Genomic DNA, 15,339 nt, shown 5'->3' with positions numbered 1-15,339 from the left:
GAAATAAATGAGCAAGGAGCACCAGGGGTATTGCACACGCAGACAGCATCTCCACTTGTTTGCAGCGTTCGGGAAGCATGAACAGGGCTGGCTGTGAGGAGGAGGAGGAGAAAGAACTAGAAAGGGAATTCATTAAAGCTTTTCTAACTCTGATCCGCTCTCCTCTGTGCTCTCTTGGTAACACAGCTGCCACCGCCGCCTCCTCCTCTCCTTCCCTCCAGAAGCGACCTGAGTTTGCAGCAGTGGCAGGCCCGCTGCATAGAAACTGTGCAGGTATAATTAAGGCCTTTTATTAAAGGCAGAAAACACTGGCTGCCTGATTCTAGTGCAGGGACGCTTGTAATTGCAAGCGTCCTAGAGGAAGGAAGGAGCTGCGATGACCCTGGACCAAGGTGCCTGCTGCCGTTACGAGGCAGCGCAGAGCCCTCCTTGGATTTCTTTGGTGGCTCCGTTCTCACGGTCCCGACTGATGGGAAGCTTTGCTCTGTGCTGCTACGCTGCTAAGGGAAGGGATTTCCCGGAGGGCAAGCAGCCCCTGGTGTGGGTAACACCATCCTGCCCTGCGTCCAGCCTAGATCTGGAGCTTACCAAACACTTACGCCTTCGGCACTAAAGCTTGAAGGTGACTCTTGTACCTGCCCTGGACCCAGCCATCAGAAAGCAACGCAGTTATGCAGAGCCAGCCTGTTTGCTGCACAAGGCTCCTGCTGGCATCACCAAAACTCAGCCACACAGGTTCCCTGGCCCACTTCTTCGTCGGTTTTTCCGTAGCTTGAAAGTAGAGGAATGGGCACCGCAGTGTTCCCTGCGCGAGGAGGTAAGAAGCGTTAGAGATTATCGCCATGAACGGTTGGTTTGGGGAGCAGTAGAGATAGGTTCCCTTGAGGGATTGCTCCAGCGTGGTACTATCGGTGTCTAACAAGGAATGAGCTCGTGTTGCAGCAATTTCCTTTATAGGGCTTGTGAGTATCTGCTTGCCTGCCAGAAGACTTGCTGAGACATTCTAGTCTTCTGTCAGATTTGGCTGAAATGGGTTTGATGGTTATTGGTGGCGGTAGGGCACTGATGAGCCCTGCAATCACATAATCCTTGGCTTTTTCAGGACACCAAGGTAAAATGTCAGGGAAAAAATTAAAGACAGGTCTTAAGAAGGTCCCAGAGGATGAATTTAGAATAGCATCCCCTGATATCTTCCAGGAGTACCATGCGGCTGCTGTCACTGCAAAGCAGAGCCCTTTCGGACCAGTCGTCTGGTCTCACACAATTCTCTAAGGCTGAAGCAAGGCAATCCTTCCCCTTTGGACAGATGAGGAGCTGCTGGGCGCAAATCCCGGGCAAGCAGTTTCCTTTGCACAAAATGTGCCTATGTCCCTTTGAGGACCTTGGTTTTAGGCAACTGGCCTTCAGTACACCTAGAAAATCCCCGGCAGAGCAGGGATTTAGAGCCAACCAATTTAAACCTCCTTTCCGTCCTTTGTATCGGTGCGATGCCATCGCTCTCTTCCCTCAAACTGGCTTCAGCCTAGGAGAGCAAGAGGGCCTGGTGGGCTGTGCCGTTCAGCAGCTCTCCGGTTCCCAGGGCGTGCGACTGTAGTTTCCCAACAGAAATCTCTCTGCAGGAGGTTAATGAAAGTTTTATGCTCCCTTTCAGCCTCCTAATGAGCATCGCTGTGGTAGCAAGGAAGGAGAAGTATTTGGCATCAGAAAGGTAATCCCAGAGGAAACGGATTACAGATGTTACCAGGAGGGAGAGGGGAATAAAATCCAGCTATCAAACACCAGGCAGCCTGCTTGGAGCGATAGCAGAAAGTCCTCAGATGGTAACAAGTGACTTTGCTCTGTACCCTTCAGTGTTTCCGTGAGCTGCTGTTCTCCAGCAGCAGAAGTGGATCCCTCTTGCTGGAGCACTGCTTTTGTTGCTGGTGTGTAATAACAGTATCGGGAGATTTCATACGCAGAGAGGGACCAAAGCAGAAGCTAGAAGTTGGAGGAAAATGTTCCTGACTGTGCCAGAGCCATACAGAAGGCAGCACGTGCACTAGGCAAGCCCATTTGATGTTGGACTTCCAGAAGTCATCTCTGGGATCTCTTGCTTGAATGACTTACTGCACACAGGCTGTTAAGGGTCGTTCAAACAGGTGAGCCAGGACTGGGATCTCATCACACTATGACTTAAAACAGGAGTGAGTTATGTCCCTGAACAAGTGGTCTGCAATAGACGCCCAAATACATCTGTATTTTCCAAACTGATCATTAATGTTGGGTACTTTGTTGAAGGCATGGCTACCTTGAGAAGCCAAGGATCTGATTTCCAGACAGACTGACTGCTCATTAATTGTATTAACTAGTGGGAGCTGAAAGCGCTCAACAATTGTGAAAAATCAAGCACAGGACTACTGTAGCTTGGGCCATCTGTAAATAAGCCACCCCCTGTTGTCAATTATTCCTGATACCTTTGTCTTTTATTTGTCTTTATTTTCTTTTAGTTCCTCTCACCTTATAGAAGGAGTTTCGAAAACAAAGGTTAAATGTTGCAATTCCTCAGATATCATGATCATGTACATTACAGAAATGCTAAGAAAGAAATTTAAGTATTCTGAAGTCTGTGATTTAAACTAAATGCTGCAGTGACCAAACACTGCAAGCCAGGAGTAGAAAGGGATGTGGAATAATTAAACTTTCAGCGGGCATCACCAGTACTGTGGAATGACTGAGGCAGGGATTTTGTGGAAAAATTAGTAGGTGTGCATCCTAGCATGCATCCCTGATTGCCTCAATGCGTCTGCAAAAGGAGGATGAACTAAAACTGCAGGAGTGAAAGAAATGCTGGCTGTCTTGAGGATGCCTAACATTTTCTGTTTTGTCCACTTGCATATGCAGGAACACAAATCTTGCACACAGTTTTAAAAAATTCTACAAAAGAAGCAAATTAAATGGTCACCACAAAGCTCAGGATGAATACCAGCCCCGGAGAGGGGGCAACTAAAAGTCCTCTCTGGCTTCAGAATCAGCAACATGAACAGCCCTAAGTCAAGGACAGTGGGTTCATCACGGGGCAGCGGGAGGTTCTTTATAGCAACATAAATAGATAAAAGCTTCTATTCAATAGCACAGGAATTGGCCGGGGCAGCTGGACAATGATTCGGGCCTGCAATGTTAATGGGGCTCCTTGTAAGCTTATACTTAGACAAACGCTTTGCTGGATCGGGGCCCAACACTTATCATGCCTCCATCCAAGCAAGCCGAACTCAGTCCATTAACTTGGCCTCTAGACTTACTGTCCTAATGTTCGTGGTGACCGATATTTCGGAGGCCTTACTCTTTTTTTTCTGCTCTGAAAGGTAGAGAGATGCCTGGGCATTGGAAGCTCTCTGCAGCATGCTGAGGAGACGTAACCTACTGACCACGCTCCTGATTGCCTTGCCATGGGCTCTTCTCCTAACCTTGTGGCACCAGTACCCAACCACCCACTACCTCAGCCTGCTGAGAAGTAAGTGCAAGAGTTCTGCTGTCAGTGTGCTGGTGGTTGTGATAATGCCGGTGCGAACCCTCGGCAGGAGATGCTCTCTTATGGGACGGGTTAAACAAAGACAAACTTGCCTGAAGGACCCCTCAGGGTTTGCCTACAGCAGGCACACGAACTGTTCGTAAGAGCGCGTTAAACACGCACCTTAGGCTGGCTTTGGGGAGAGGATGCTGATGTGCTGAGCACTGACTCCAGATAGATGTGTCCCCAGCACTCCCTGGAGAGGAGGCAGCCCGGCAGTGATTAGTTCTCTAACATCTTTCTTCTTCCTTCCTTCCTTTTGTCCCAGAAGAGACAGATGAGAACGTGACTTCTAAAGCTCTCCTCAACGGTACATCTGCACTGAGAGAAGAAGGCCTCCCATCATGCATTCGGCAGCAGCAAAGCATCGGGGCAACGCCTAAAGTCATCCAGAATTACGTGTACTCCAGGCCCCCCCCATGGTCAGACACCCTGCCGACCATCTTCGTTATCACCCCTACCTACACCCGGCCAGTGCAAAAAGCTGAGCTGACCCGTCTGGCCAACACCTTCCTACACGTCCAGAACCTGCACTGGGTGGTGGTGGAGGACTCGCCCCGGAGGACCAACCTGGTATCCAACCTGCTGGAGAAGGCAGGGCTCAACTTCACCCACCTCAATGTGGAGACGCCCAAAAGTCTGAAGCTGGGGCTGTCCTGGATCCCATCCCACACCCCGAGGGGGACGCTACAGAGGAACCTGGGGCTGCACTGGCTGAGGGACAGCTTCAGCAGCACCCCACCACCAGAAGGGGTAGTGTATTTTGCCGATGATGATAACACCTACAGCCTGGAACTCTTCGAAGAGGTAAGAGCCGTAAAATTACACGGGACAGAAAAGCAGGACGCGGCCGCAAAGCCTCTTAAGGCCAGGTGCGCTTGCAAAGACCTCTAAGATAGGGCTGCCATGTGGACTTTTACCATCAGCTGGGAGAGAAGGGCTCTGGCAGGTTGCCTAGAGGCTTCCTCGCCCGCCCTGCACTCAGTGGGAGCTGGATATAGGCAAGATGCAAGCCTATAGTTATGCCAACCCAGCAGCCATGCTCTAAAGGGCTGAAAGAGCAAAGAGCACATCTGCCACGGTATGGGCTGCAGGCGGGAATAGCCACTCACGCACCATTGCGGCAGCTTGAGCCCCTTTTGCCAGGGGCCAGAGGATATATACTCCAGAATTTATACCTCTCCTCAGGGAGAGCTGACCTGATTTAAATAAGCACCGAAGACAAACTTCTGGCAAAGCATAAATCTGCACTGTTGTAGGGGTGTGATGGGTAGAGGATGTTAGAAAAGTTGACTGACTTTCTAATCCACCTTTTCTCCTTGGCTGCCCTTCTGTACTCTGAGTTCCAGCCACCACAACAGGGCTGTGCCCCTGGGATCACTGAAGCTTGCCCAGACTTCTGCTGGAAACCTGGCTTTTGTGAAATGCCAAGCCTATTGTAAACTTGCAAAAATTCAGTAAACTCCCTTGTCACCAATTTAAGCCAAACGGTACAGACGTATGCATCAGAACATATTTCCAGTTTTCAGAATTTTTTAGATCTCTGCTAAGCTTATCCTTTCTTACTTCTTGCCAGGTCCTTTCTGACAATTTCAATAAAACCCCACTCTTTTAGGCAGTAGCCATGGATGGAAGAACAAGGGTGGGGAGAATTTGCAATAAATGAGGACAAAGACGCACCAGTCAGGGAGGGAGATTACTTGCATGAGGGTGAAATTGGACTGAGTGGAGTTGATAATACGGAGCTAGAGGCCTGGTAGAAGTTGTGTTGGGCATTTACAAAAATGATAACATTTTACAAAAAAATTATAAAAGTTCAGAGGAGAACAGAAAACCAAAGGGGTTCCTTCTTCTGAAGGACTGAACGTGGGCACGGAAAAGCGGTGAGTTTGGTGTTCAGGGAAGAACGTGCTGAAACAGCCTTGTGGCTTTGCAAGCTGTAGCTCTTCAAGCAGTAGCACAGGTGAACAAGCGCTTGTGCTGCCCAGAGCTACGCGATTGTGTGGGAAGTCAACGGGGGAGGACAGGTGCCCATGAAAGCAGACGATGGTGCACTAACGAGCTGGGACAAACGCGGCGGGGTTGCATTCTCACAGCACCGTTTCTTTCTGGCACACAGATGCGCTACACAAGGAGGGTGTCAGTCTGGCCGGTGGCTTTCGTTGGGGGGCTGCGATATGAATCCCCAAAAGTGAGCCCAGCAGGGAAGGTGGTGGGCTGGAAAACTGTCTTTGACCCTAACCGTCCCTTTGCTATTGACATGGCTGGATTTGCTATAAGCATCAAGCTGATTTTGGAGAAGCCTCAGGCCAGTTTCAAGCTGGAGGGAGTTAAAGGAGGCTACCAAGAAACCAGTCTGCTGAAGGATCTAGTGACTATGGATGGGCTGGAGCCCAAAGCAGCCAACTGCACAAAGGTGAGTAGGACAAGAGACCTTGAAGAGACATTCTCCTTGCTGCGTCCTGGCTGCTTTTACAGCCTCCTGCCATGCTCCTCCACCTTCCACTGTGCCTGCCCTGTGCTGGCACGTGTCAGTGCTGAACAGTGCTGGGACAGACGGGCAGAGCCTGCCAAATTCTTCACAGGCGCAAAGCTCAGAGAGCGCTGAGGAACAGTTAGTGCTATGCACTCTATGTTAATAAAGAGCCCCAGATGTATAATTCGTGCCCAGATTGCTTCTCCAAAATCCAGGAGGATTGGAAGAGGGTCGAGTCTGGCATTTCAGTCCAGAATGATCCCTCCTCCTTGTCACTGATTCATGCATCTGTGAAGACTCTCCCAGGTTCAACCCCTTTGAATCATGATGTCCTTCAAACAGCTGCGAGTCCTGGGTTGCTAAGGTTCCCACCCGATGGATGCACTGCTCTCAGCGTTTCTGTCGCATCCAGAGCCCCTGAAATCTTTGTGATTCCCTCTAGGTGTTGGTCTGGCACACAAGAACTGAGAGGCCCACTCTGGTTAACGAAGGCAAGCGTGGATTTACAGACCCCAGAGTAGAGGTGTAAGCAGAGAGCCAGCTCCAGGGTGTGAGTACCTTTGTCTTTATTTGTTTTGGCAAGGTAAATAATCTGTACCTGTTTCCTTATTTATGCTATTATTTCCTCAAAGACTGCGTATATGACTGTCCCAGTAACTCCTCTCCCATGCCACCCTTTGCACAAGAAGTAGATCCTCATCTTTACCTACTTATGGTCTGCATTTCATACTTATTCAAGCCTCCTTGCAGTCCACATGGAAGCTTTGCCTGCACAGATTGAGAGAGAAAAGTGGCAGAAGAATCCCATGGTTTCACTCAGTAATAATGACAAGCCAAATTCCTTGCTCCCCCATTTCTGCCAGCTCGAAACTCTCTTTAGTGTGGGAGTTGTCCTACAGTGTGTAGAAAGAGATCGCACTCCTGCAGAGGAGCTTTTCCCCCAGCAGCCCTGCCACCCCTGCCATGCTCCATGCATCCACCTCCAGCTTTTATCCTGCAGGAACAACTGTGGTGTGGGTGCAGCAGGGAAAGGCTGATGGGACACTTAGACCACCTCAAAACAGGAACCAGCAAAGCGCAACCTGCACAGACTCTCACAGAGTTTGAGGGGCTTGGTACCAACATTACCAGAGCTAGGAATGCATCTGCTGGTGAGGAGAAATAGTGAAGGCACCAGCAGTACCTCTGTGGTCCACAGAGCCAGCGATCAGCGTTATGATCAGAGATCAGCGATATGTTCTCAGAAGTAGAGCTTGATGAAGAACAGGCTTCAGAGTAGCTGTGACCTCCTCCGCCAGCTGCCCTCTGATCCCAATGTCTGCCCTTGGCAGGTTCCTAGCCCCAAAAGAATAAAGGTCTCCAATTTGGGAGTACCCAGTTCTTTCTGGAATGACTCATACCTGTGGCAGGATACAGGGTGATGAATGATTTACTCCTACTTTGGAAGGTATTCCTGATCCCAATATACACCTCAGCTCAGCTCTACCAGTGGAAACAAAACTGACAGCTTTTTATACAGGCAGTCATGAGTATTTCAACTTCTGCACTGCTCTGCTGTGTGCATTACTAGTAGCTGCATACAGCATTTCCACGTCATCTCATCGTCTCTGAGTGACAGCCGTACAAAGAGTGCAAAGCAATCCCAGCAGCTGCACACCCAGCAGCAGACGGGAGGGACAGGAGTCACGTTGCCTCAACACAGACACCTCATGCCACCGCAGGGACCCTGGGGTAGTCTACCCATAGGGCACAAACCCTGTACTCTATCTGCCAGCTTTTCATTAATATCTCAGATAACCTAGCAACCCATAAATGATGCTAGACACCTATGCTTAGGCAGCAGCCCCTCTTTTAACCTGTGCTTCTGTGAAATCCACTAGCGGTGGATCCTTTTACATACCCACCCATGCTGGCTCTGCAGTAGGCTAAAGCTATAATTGCCCAAACTCAGCTCATAAGGACTCAGAATCCGGTTAACTGGTCTGGAGGTACCACCTACTTTGTAAAGGATGAGCAGGCTTATGAAAACTCAGACAAATTAGTCCTGCCTTGCCTACTTGAGGGGTTGGCTGCTCCACTACAGGTGCAGAGTGTGGATGTGACGTTTTCATAAATGTGCCGTTTATGTATCGGCACTTTTGCCCTCACCCTCTCTCCCCAGCCAAACACTCAGCCATCCTCCACAAGAAATGCAACGCACCTCCTATGGATTCTCATGGGAATGGCTCCCCATAAGTCATTTCTTGTGGGAAAGGGAAGCGCCCGGTCTGAGAGATCAAGACACAGCCGCTCATTCACCAGCAGGACTTGCACCCTTATCTAGAGCCATCCTCTCTGGTGCTTTCAAGCCAGAGTGTCGGCTGGGCCAGCTCTGTAGATTTTGAAGGAGCTTTCCACTTGCATTAGCAGAGAATTTGACCACAATCCCTTCTGCACCACCGTCTGCCATGTGGGCAGCTGCTCTGACCTGCCAAGTGGGCAGGTGGCATCCACTCCGGGAGACACCTGCAAGGTAAATTGCTTGACCGGGCAGTCAAGGAAATCATTAGATTCTCCCCCTTAAAGTTTTAAATTGAGATCTCTGCTGACGGTTACAGTGTTTTGGAGGTCCTTACTATCAAGGCTGCTGAGCTTCAGAACCTTGACAGACATGATCTAGATAAGCCACCACTGAGAAAAAAAAAGAAAAGAGGTAAAATTGCTCCCCTGAGGATGTTCTGTTCTTAGACACAACAGGGAGAATATATCTGTCTTTCCCTCCTGGCAATTAGCCCTCACTGAGGGTCAGATCGAGCCAGTCAAGTCCCAGACCTCCCAGAGGCCACTTTCCCCTTTAACGCCTGCAGATGTGAGCCAGGCAGACGTTGCCTGGTGCGGGATTTGGTGCTCTTGTTAATCTCTAGTTGGACCGCTTGCACGGCTGCTTGGCACACGTGCCTACTCGGTGGATTGCCACAGACACCGTGTAGAGGCACCCTCTGATCATGAGAACTGTGAAGATCGGGCTTCAACAGGTGCTGCGTAAATAGCAGTTATTTTGTCCCAGCTGGAATCCACTCTCTTCCTTGCCCGCGTTTCCTCCACCCTTAGCTGTGTCCAGCTGAGTCTGGGGGAGAAAACTCTGTGCACCAAATCAGAGCAGGTCTGCAAAGGGGGAGCAATAAGACACATCAGGGTTTTGCTTTTCACGAGAGACAACAAAAAGAAGAGCTCAACATTTAAAAAAGGAAAGTGTTTTTCTTTTCTGCAGTAGAAATTCTGCTTTTTTTGCTGCCCTGAGAACCACCGGGCAGGATCTGAGATGTGCTGGGATTGAGGATCGGGGGTGAGAGCCTCAGCTACTTCTCCAGCCTCTTCGTGCCACGTGGAGGAGGAGGAGGGACAAAAAGGGGGTCTCTGAGCCCATCTTCAGCTGGACAAAGGCTTTCACTGTGGAGATGCTGTGGAAAATGGCCGTAAGCCTGGTCTCTGCGAAACACTGTGGGGACATGCAGAGTAGGAAGGGGAATGTGGAGGATGGGGAAAATCCTTGGGATTGTCTGTATTGCAACAGAGGCCACAGAGCAGCCAAAAGCTGTCACAGCATACGTCCCTGCCGACTGTATTGAAACCTCCTCAAAACACAGGCTTTGGCTTCTGAGAGCAGGAGACAGAAATTAATTTCGCTTCATATTTTTCTTTGTTAAAGCCCTGAAAACTATCACTCAAGACTGGTGTTATACAACCTACCTATTCTTATTGCTAACATCTATTTACAGGCATCGGAAAGAGAAAAGTTTGCTTAGGTCAGCACAGGACTTTTGCTGCCTTGTGATATTTGGAAACAGGGAAAGTTCATCTGCATTTCAGAGCTTCCAGACAGACTGAACAGGGATCCTCAGATCTCACCCTCCTGCTCTTTCTTTAAAAAATCATCAGAGAGGTTAAAATAATGATTCTAGGGGGAGAAAACAAAAATCCTTCAAAACCTTTTTCCAATTCAGAAATAAAATCTCCCAGCTAGGACTCTGCAGTGCGGATAGAACAGGCAGCTCTTCAGCCATACCCCAGCCCAAAGCTGTGCGTGGTGTGGTTGAGGTTACCGATGCCTCCCTAGCGTCTACCCGAGCCGGGGGACAGCCTTGTTGGAAACGCATCTCCTGCCCTGTGGTACTGGATGTGGTATCGACATCTCTATCTCCTTCTTACCTCGTCTTGTGTTTGTTTTGACAGCGGCAGCGGGCAGCGATCGTTCCCGAAGTTCGTCAGCAACCACAGCAGCTGCGCGCCCTGCCTGTTCTGCCCAGCGCTCTGCTCCATCGCTGGAGGATGATAAACACCCCCAAAACGTCGCCACGCCGATCGGCTCCCACTGCCCAAAAAGGTGGTAACAAGCAGGGACAGAGCTGACGTGGTGCCCTGCGACCCTACCGCTCTTCACCCTTGACTTCGTGCACTGGCTCCGTTCCCCACCTGGGAGAGGAGTGCTTCCCTTCCCCTGCGGGCTCTGTGTTTTTAACCGTTCGTTAAAATTTATTAGACGCGCTCTCCATGCTCGGCTGTGCCAGCACCGTGGCTGAAATCCAGGATGGGTGCCTCTGAAGGTCTCTCCTGGCATATCGTAAAACCTGAGCTTCGGTACAGCAGCTGCGAGCTGCGGCGGTTCAAGGACAGCAGTTGTCGCAAAAGCACAAACGCGGACCTGTCGGCCTGAGGCTGGTATGCTCTCAAAACAGCTTTAAAACAAAGCTAGCCTGAGAGAGGCTCTCCCTCTGAAGGATGCACTCAGATACCTACGCGGATCAGCCTTCAGCGTTGGAGAGGGAGCTGTGCTGAAGCGCTTCATTTGGGGTTTGGAAGTTCAGATGGGATCCGGTGCCTACTGAGAACTCGAACTGCCCTCACATAAGGTTGTTTTGGAGAATAAGGTTGTTTTGGAAAATGCTGGCCCAGAGCCCTCTGGATAAAGTTCCTCTCCTGCTCAGGGAGACCCGGCAGGTACTGTACCTCAAAGACCGTGCCTCCATGTCTCGCTGCAGAGACCAGAAAGCAGGGGAAAAGATGGGTGGACTCGAAAGCATCGCTCCTAGCCTGGAACCCTGCTGCAGCACCATCAGGCGCTCCAGTAGCGTCAAATCACATATGCAGATTTGCTTCCTAGACCTCCAGAGAGGAAAACACCTCTCTGAGGTGGAGGTGGGTGAGAAGTGCTCAGAGAAGAGGAACCCTCAGCCTGCACCCATCTCCTGTGAGAACGTCGAGGAATGTGGAGAGGCACCGTCGGGAAACGTATCTTGAGCACATAGATGACAACTGAAACAGCAAACGTGACGAGGTTTTCCAGCTGAACTTTGGAAGGCATGTGTGGCACTGTGAAGAGAGAGGAGACAGTGTCATGTGGATGGGTTTCCCTTTCCCTCAATAAAACAGGGAGACAGCCAGGTGGAAGGCAGCCCACAAAGGAGGAGGTGGCAAATGAGGACCGAAGGAAGGATGCACTGGATTAAAAGCACAAGTGTTGGTACCATGTGTGTGCGTGGGGAGTGGTGTCGCTGTGACTTTTCCAGGAAGATTCCTTGAATGACCCAGAAACCCCTCTGAGCCTACCTTGAAAACCATCTTCACTCAGGCCGTGAGAAACAAGGCTTTAGGCATTCAAAACACATCGAGGATTTCACAGCTGGGGGAAAGTTATGAGCAATTGAATCATCCCCTGCCCAAGAAATTCTGGGCTGGCAGGAAACTTATTTATTTGTTGATTTATTTATACTAGAGTTGTTCTCTGCCTATTCCTTGTTTAGTTTTGGTTTTTAGCTTAGATCACCTGACATGTTCATGAAGAAAGAATATTTCCCCCCTCGCCCCGGAACAGTAGAGCATGGCGTTGATCGATGAATGTCCTATGTTCTGCTCTCCCTGGGGTTTCTTTAAAATGGTGTCTTAAACTGGCAAAATAATCAGAAACACAGCAAGGAGGGGAGTACGGCGAAGGGAATTAAAGTTCCTTTATGCGAGAGACGTGGGTGGCACTAAGTTTCTGGCTCCCGAGCAATGATAGCGAGGTAAAAACATGTGCAAAGGAGTGCCTCACTCAGCAGATAGTCCTCATGGGATCTCAGGAAGCCTCCGTGAAGGGGGGTCTTTGAAGGGTATCTGAGTCGGTCCGTGTTCCCTCAAATGGGAAACGAGCGATGGGAAATAGGAAAAATGCTATGGGAGGGGGGCTAAAGTACAGGAGGGGGCAAAGGGGATGAGATGCCTCCTATCAGGGAGGGAGGCAGGGGAAATCAAAGAATAGGCAGCAAATAGAGAAATGGAGACTGTGTTTAGTGAGGCTTAGACCAGGGTCTTTCTGGACGAACACACCCAGCACTACAAGGCCACCCTGCCAGCCGTCCCAGCGTGAAGAAATACTGAACGGGCCATGAAAACGGTGTCTTCTCTGGGCCCTAGAGAGGTCCTTACACAGCAAGGATCTGGCATGCTGGCACGGGATAGCATGAAGGAAGCCCGGCGTCCGCAAAACACTTTTAATTCTCCATTTGTCAGAGCTTTCTGTCCCGTTCTCTGCAGGAGGTAACAGGCCTTGCACTCCAGTGGGCTTTGCCAACCCATCCTGCCACCAGGCAGGTGGGCTCAATGCTTCCACCCAGTATTAAACCAAGCTTAAGTCCCCTTCATTGTGGTTTCGATGAATGAGCAAGAGCGAGGGAATAAAGGAGCTGATTTATCATCCTCCATTTTCTCCTCTGAGATGGGCAGGGTTTCTGCCCGAATGAACAGGAGGGGATATGGTGATAGATTCCCTGGCCTTTAATCTCGCGCGGGTCCTACATAGGGTTTTGGCACTGACGGTGGGCATTTGTAGCAAGGATCTATTCCCATTGCAAAGGATAGCCCCCCTCCCCCCCCCCCCCCCCCCCCGTGTTTTTAGAGAGTTCTTCTCTCTGCGTCCCTATAAGAAAGCAAAATTATTATTCCTGTTTTTCCCACTGGGGACCTGGATTCCAGTGATACGTACTACGCTGCTCATTCGGTGCCGGTCGGAGTCTGCTCTCAAGACCAGCCCTATCACACCATCTCCATTCTTGCCCCAGCCTGACCCTGTGGAGGAGAGTTTCTGTGAATCAAGAAATTCTGTCGGTCACGAAATTGTGCAGGACCAAGACCTTGTATGGACAGCGTGGGTGTACGCGGCTGATATTCCAGGCTAGCAGATGTTTGGACCTGTTCAGCACAAACACTCTTTTCCCTGTAGAGCAGCCTAAGGACAGCAAGGACTGCTGCTGGCCAAGGTGTATCAGCTAAGGGTGGGTGAGTAACACACACCACAAGTTACGACGGCTGTTTGTTAGCAGAGCTAGGTGGGAGAGCCCAGGAGGGGAGCAGCGCTCAGAGTTACAGGCTTCAGGCAAAGTGAACGCAGTGAATGCAATAAGGAGGGAAGCTGCAGATCAAGCCTGAAGTATCTGAAGAAGAGAAGGCATCCCAGCGCCTGGTTTTTACTAGCATATTAGTATCTGATATTCATGTTCTCTGAGATTCATCCAATTCACCAACCAATGAATATTACTAACATTTCCTGTTGCAGAAAATACTATTGACGAAGGAAAGAGAATGTCAAGAAAGTACTTTTTAATGGTTATTTATTTATATTGAATGGTACTAGAGCGTAATTAAATATGATGTGAATAGTACGATATTGCACCATTGTCTTGTCTTGCAGCGTTAGTGCTTACTCCTCTTACAGGAAAACACAGTGGACTCTGTAATGGAGAATGTATCAGTTTTAGTTGTTCTCATTTTAAGGGTACTCGCTTCAGTCTTCATCTGACCCAAATGCTACAATAGAAATTCAAGCAAAAACATTCCAGGTCCCTGACACTGGTACCTGCATTATGGAGATAGAGAGAAGGAGACAGGAGAATATAGCCTAAACTCTGTAGTCTCATGGCACCTCTAGATGTCATTTTGGTGACATGGTGACCATCCCTACTGAGATATTGCTCTGCAAAGGCGCTGACCACGACTCAGAAGTGAGTGGTGGCCAAAACGTAGGGCAGGCAGTCAGCTCTCCATCACAAGGGAGAGGGGAAAGGTGCCACAAGCTGTCTGCTGGGTGATGTTATCGAGGTCTGCTCTGCAGGGTGCACCGTATCCCCTCCAGCTCTGCTGGGCCAGGCAGCTCCTGCGCCCTGTCCTCCCCCCTGGGAAGAGCCAGGACAAGCTCTCCTGGCAGCACTATGGGAAGACATAAGGGATCTCCTGCAGGAATGCGGTGCCATAGTCTCTCCCAGTCGGTTCTGGGGGTCAAGAGACCTTTTTCAACTTCCTCCTGGAGGAGGATCAGTTGCTTAGGACAGCATGTGATGGGAAAGAGGCGAGGGCAGTAGCTCGTGGTCCTCTGCAATACAGCCCACTGCATCTTCTGGGCAAGGGGGGGACACCCAGGAGCAGCACCAACAGGGTAAGGAAGCGCAGGCTAAGTCCTTACAAGGTCCAGTCTAACCAACTGCACGCCGTTTCAGTCCCTGCTTCTGCCAGTCCCTGTAAGCTACAATCCACTGGGAAAAATGTATGAACTGTCATTGGGACAGTAGATGTCAGTGCAATGGGATCAGGTAGGGAAACAACTCTAAGTCTCTTGGTTCTTCCTTCTCTCTCTCCAGACCGGAGGAGAGTGGATGGACCTATTCGACAGGAGCCCACTGTTGGCTAATCCACAAGCCTGGGAGAAGCTAGTAGACCCAGGTCCTGTTTCTAATGCTCTCACTGATTTACTCTGCCATTTGGCCAAGGTACGTGACATCAGCTATCTGGGTTTTTTTAACAACAAGGGACCCACCTCCCAGAAACATGGAAGCACTTTTAAGACTCTTTTAAGGAAGCACTGCTAAAAATTTAGCATGCTAGAGTACAAGCCAAATCCATACCTCTGTAATAAAAAAATCACATTCACAAAAGTGTTGCTTAAAGTGCAATGTGAAGTTTACGAGCCAAGATCCTGCGAAAGGCTGAGAAAGAACTGCCGTGGCCAACGGTACCTGAAACATCCACCCCACTAGAAAACACAGTCACCCCCCAAAAAAGAGGGACAGCTCTGCTTGGCTGTGGTGGCTGGAAGCTTCTACAATGCCTGTACGAGGTCTAGTGCTACCTTCCTCTTCCCTTGATAGAAACCCTGGGGACTGGGAGGGCAGTGGATAAGACACATCGGCCGACACTGCACGAGCACCCTGCTTGATATCACTCTGTAACACCAGCACACGGTTCCTCCCCTCCTTGGGCACTGCATTTTCAAGGCCAAGCTTTCCCAGCCGCCCTGCTGCAGGCCCCA

At 50.0% G+C, this 15,339-nt stretch overlaps 1 protein-coding gene across 5 annotated transcripts in view; it reads left to right on the top strand.

Annotated features, from left to right (window-relative positions):
- LOC115343603 (galactosylgalactosylxylosylprotein 3-beta-glucuronosyltransferase 1-like) overlaps nucleotides 1-13,699 on the top strand; it is a 30,536-nt gene extending 16,837 nt beyond the window's left edge. For 2 of the 5 annotated variants that reach the window (XM_030019759.1, XM_030019762.1), the window contains exons 2-6: nucleotides 3,342-3,490; nucleotides 3,816-4,354; nucleotides 5,667-5,963; nucleotides 6,466-6,573; nucleotides 10,236-13,699. In XM_030019759.1, the coding sequence (XP_029875619.1) occupies nucleotides 3,379-3,490; nucleotides 3,816-4,354; nucleotides 5,667-5,963; nucleotides 6,466-6,552 (1,035 nt within the window). In that variant the 5' untranslated portion in view covers nucleotides 3,342-3,378 and the 3' untranslated portion in view covers nucleotides 6,553-6,573; nucleotides 10,236-13,699. Of the gene's footprint in view, nucleotides 1-1,244; nucleotides 1,335-1,851; nucleotides 2,139-3,341; nucleotides 3,491-3,815; nucleotides 4,355-5,666; nucleotides 5,964-6,465; nucleotides 6,574-10,235 lie in introns of those variants that run through there. The other 3 variants (XM_030019761.1, XM_030019763.1, XM_030019760.1) reach the window with 3 other exon arrangements.
- The last annotated feature ends 1,640 nt before the right edge of the window (nucleotides 13,700-15,339 follow it).

This window comes from Aquila chrysaetos, chromosome 7 (genome assembly GCF_900496995.4).
Source record: "Aquila chrysaetos chrysaetos chromosome 7, bAquChr1.4, whole genome shotgun sequence".
In the NCBI taxonomy this organism is placed as follows: Eukaryota; Metazoa; Chordata; class Aves; order Accipitriformes; family Accipitridae; genus Aquila; species Aquila chrysaetos.
The sequence above is the reverse complement of the archived record's forward strand: the minus strand, read 5'-3'. Positions and strand labels throughout refer to the sequence as shown.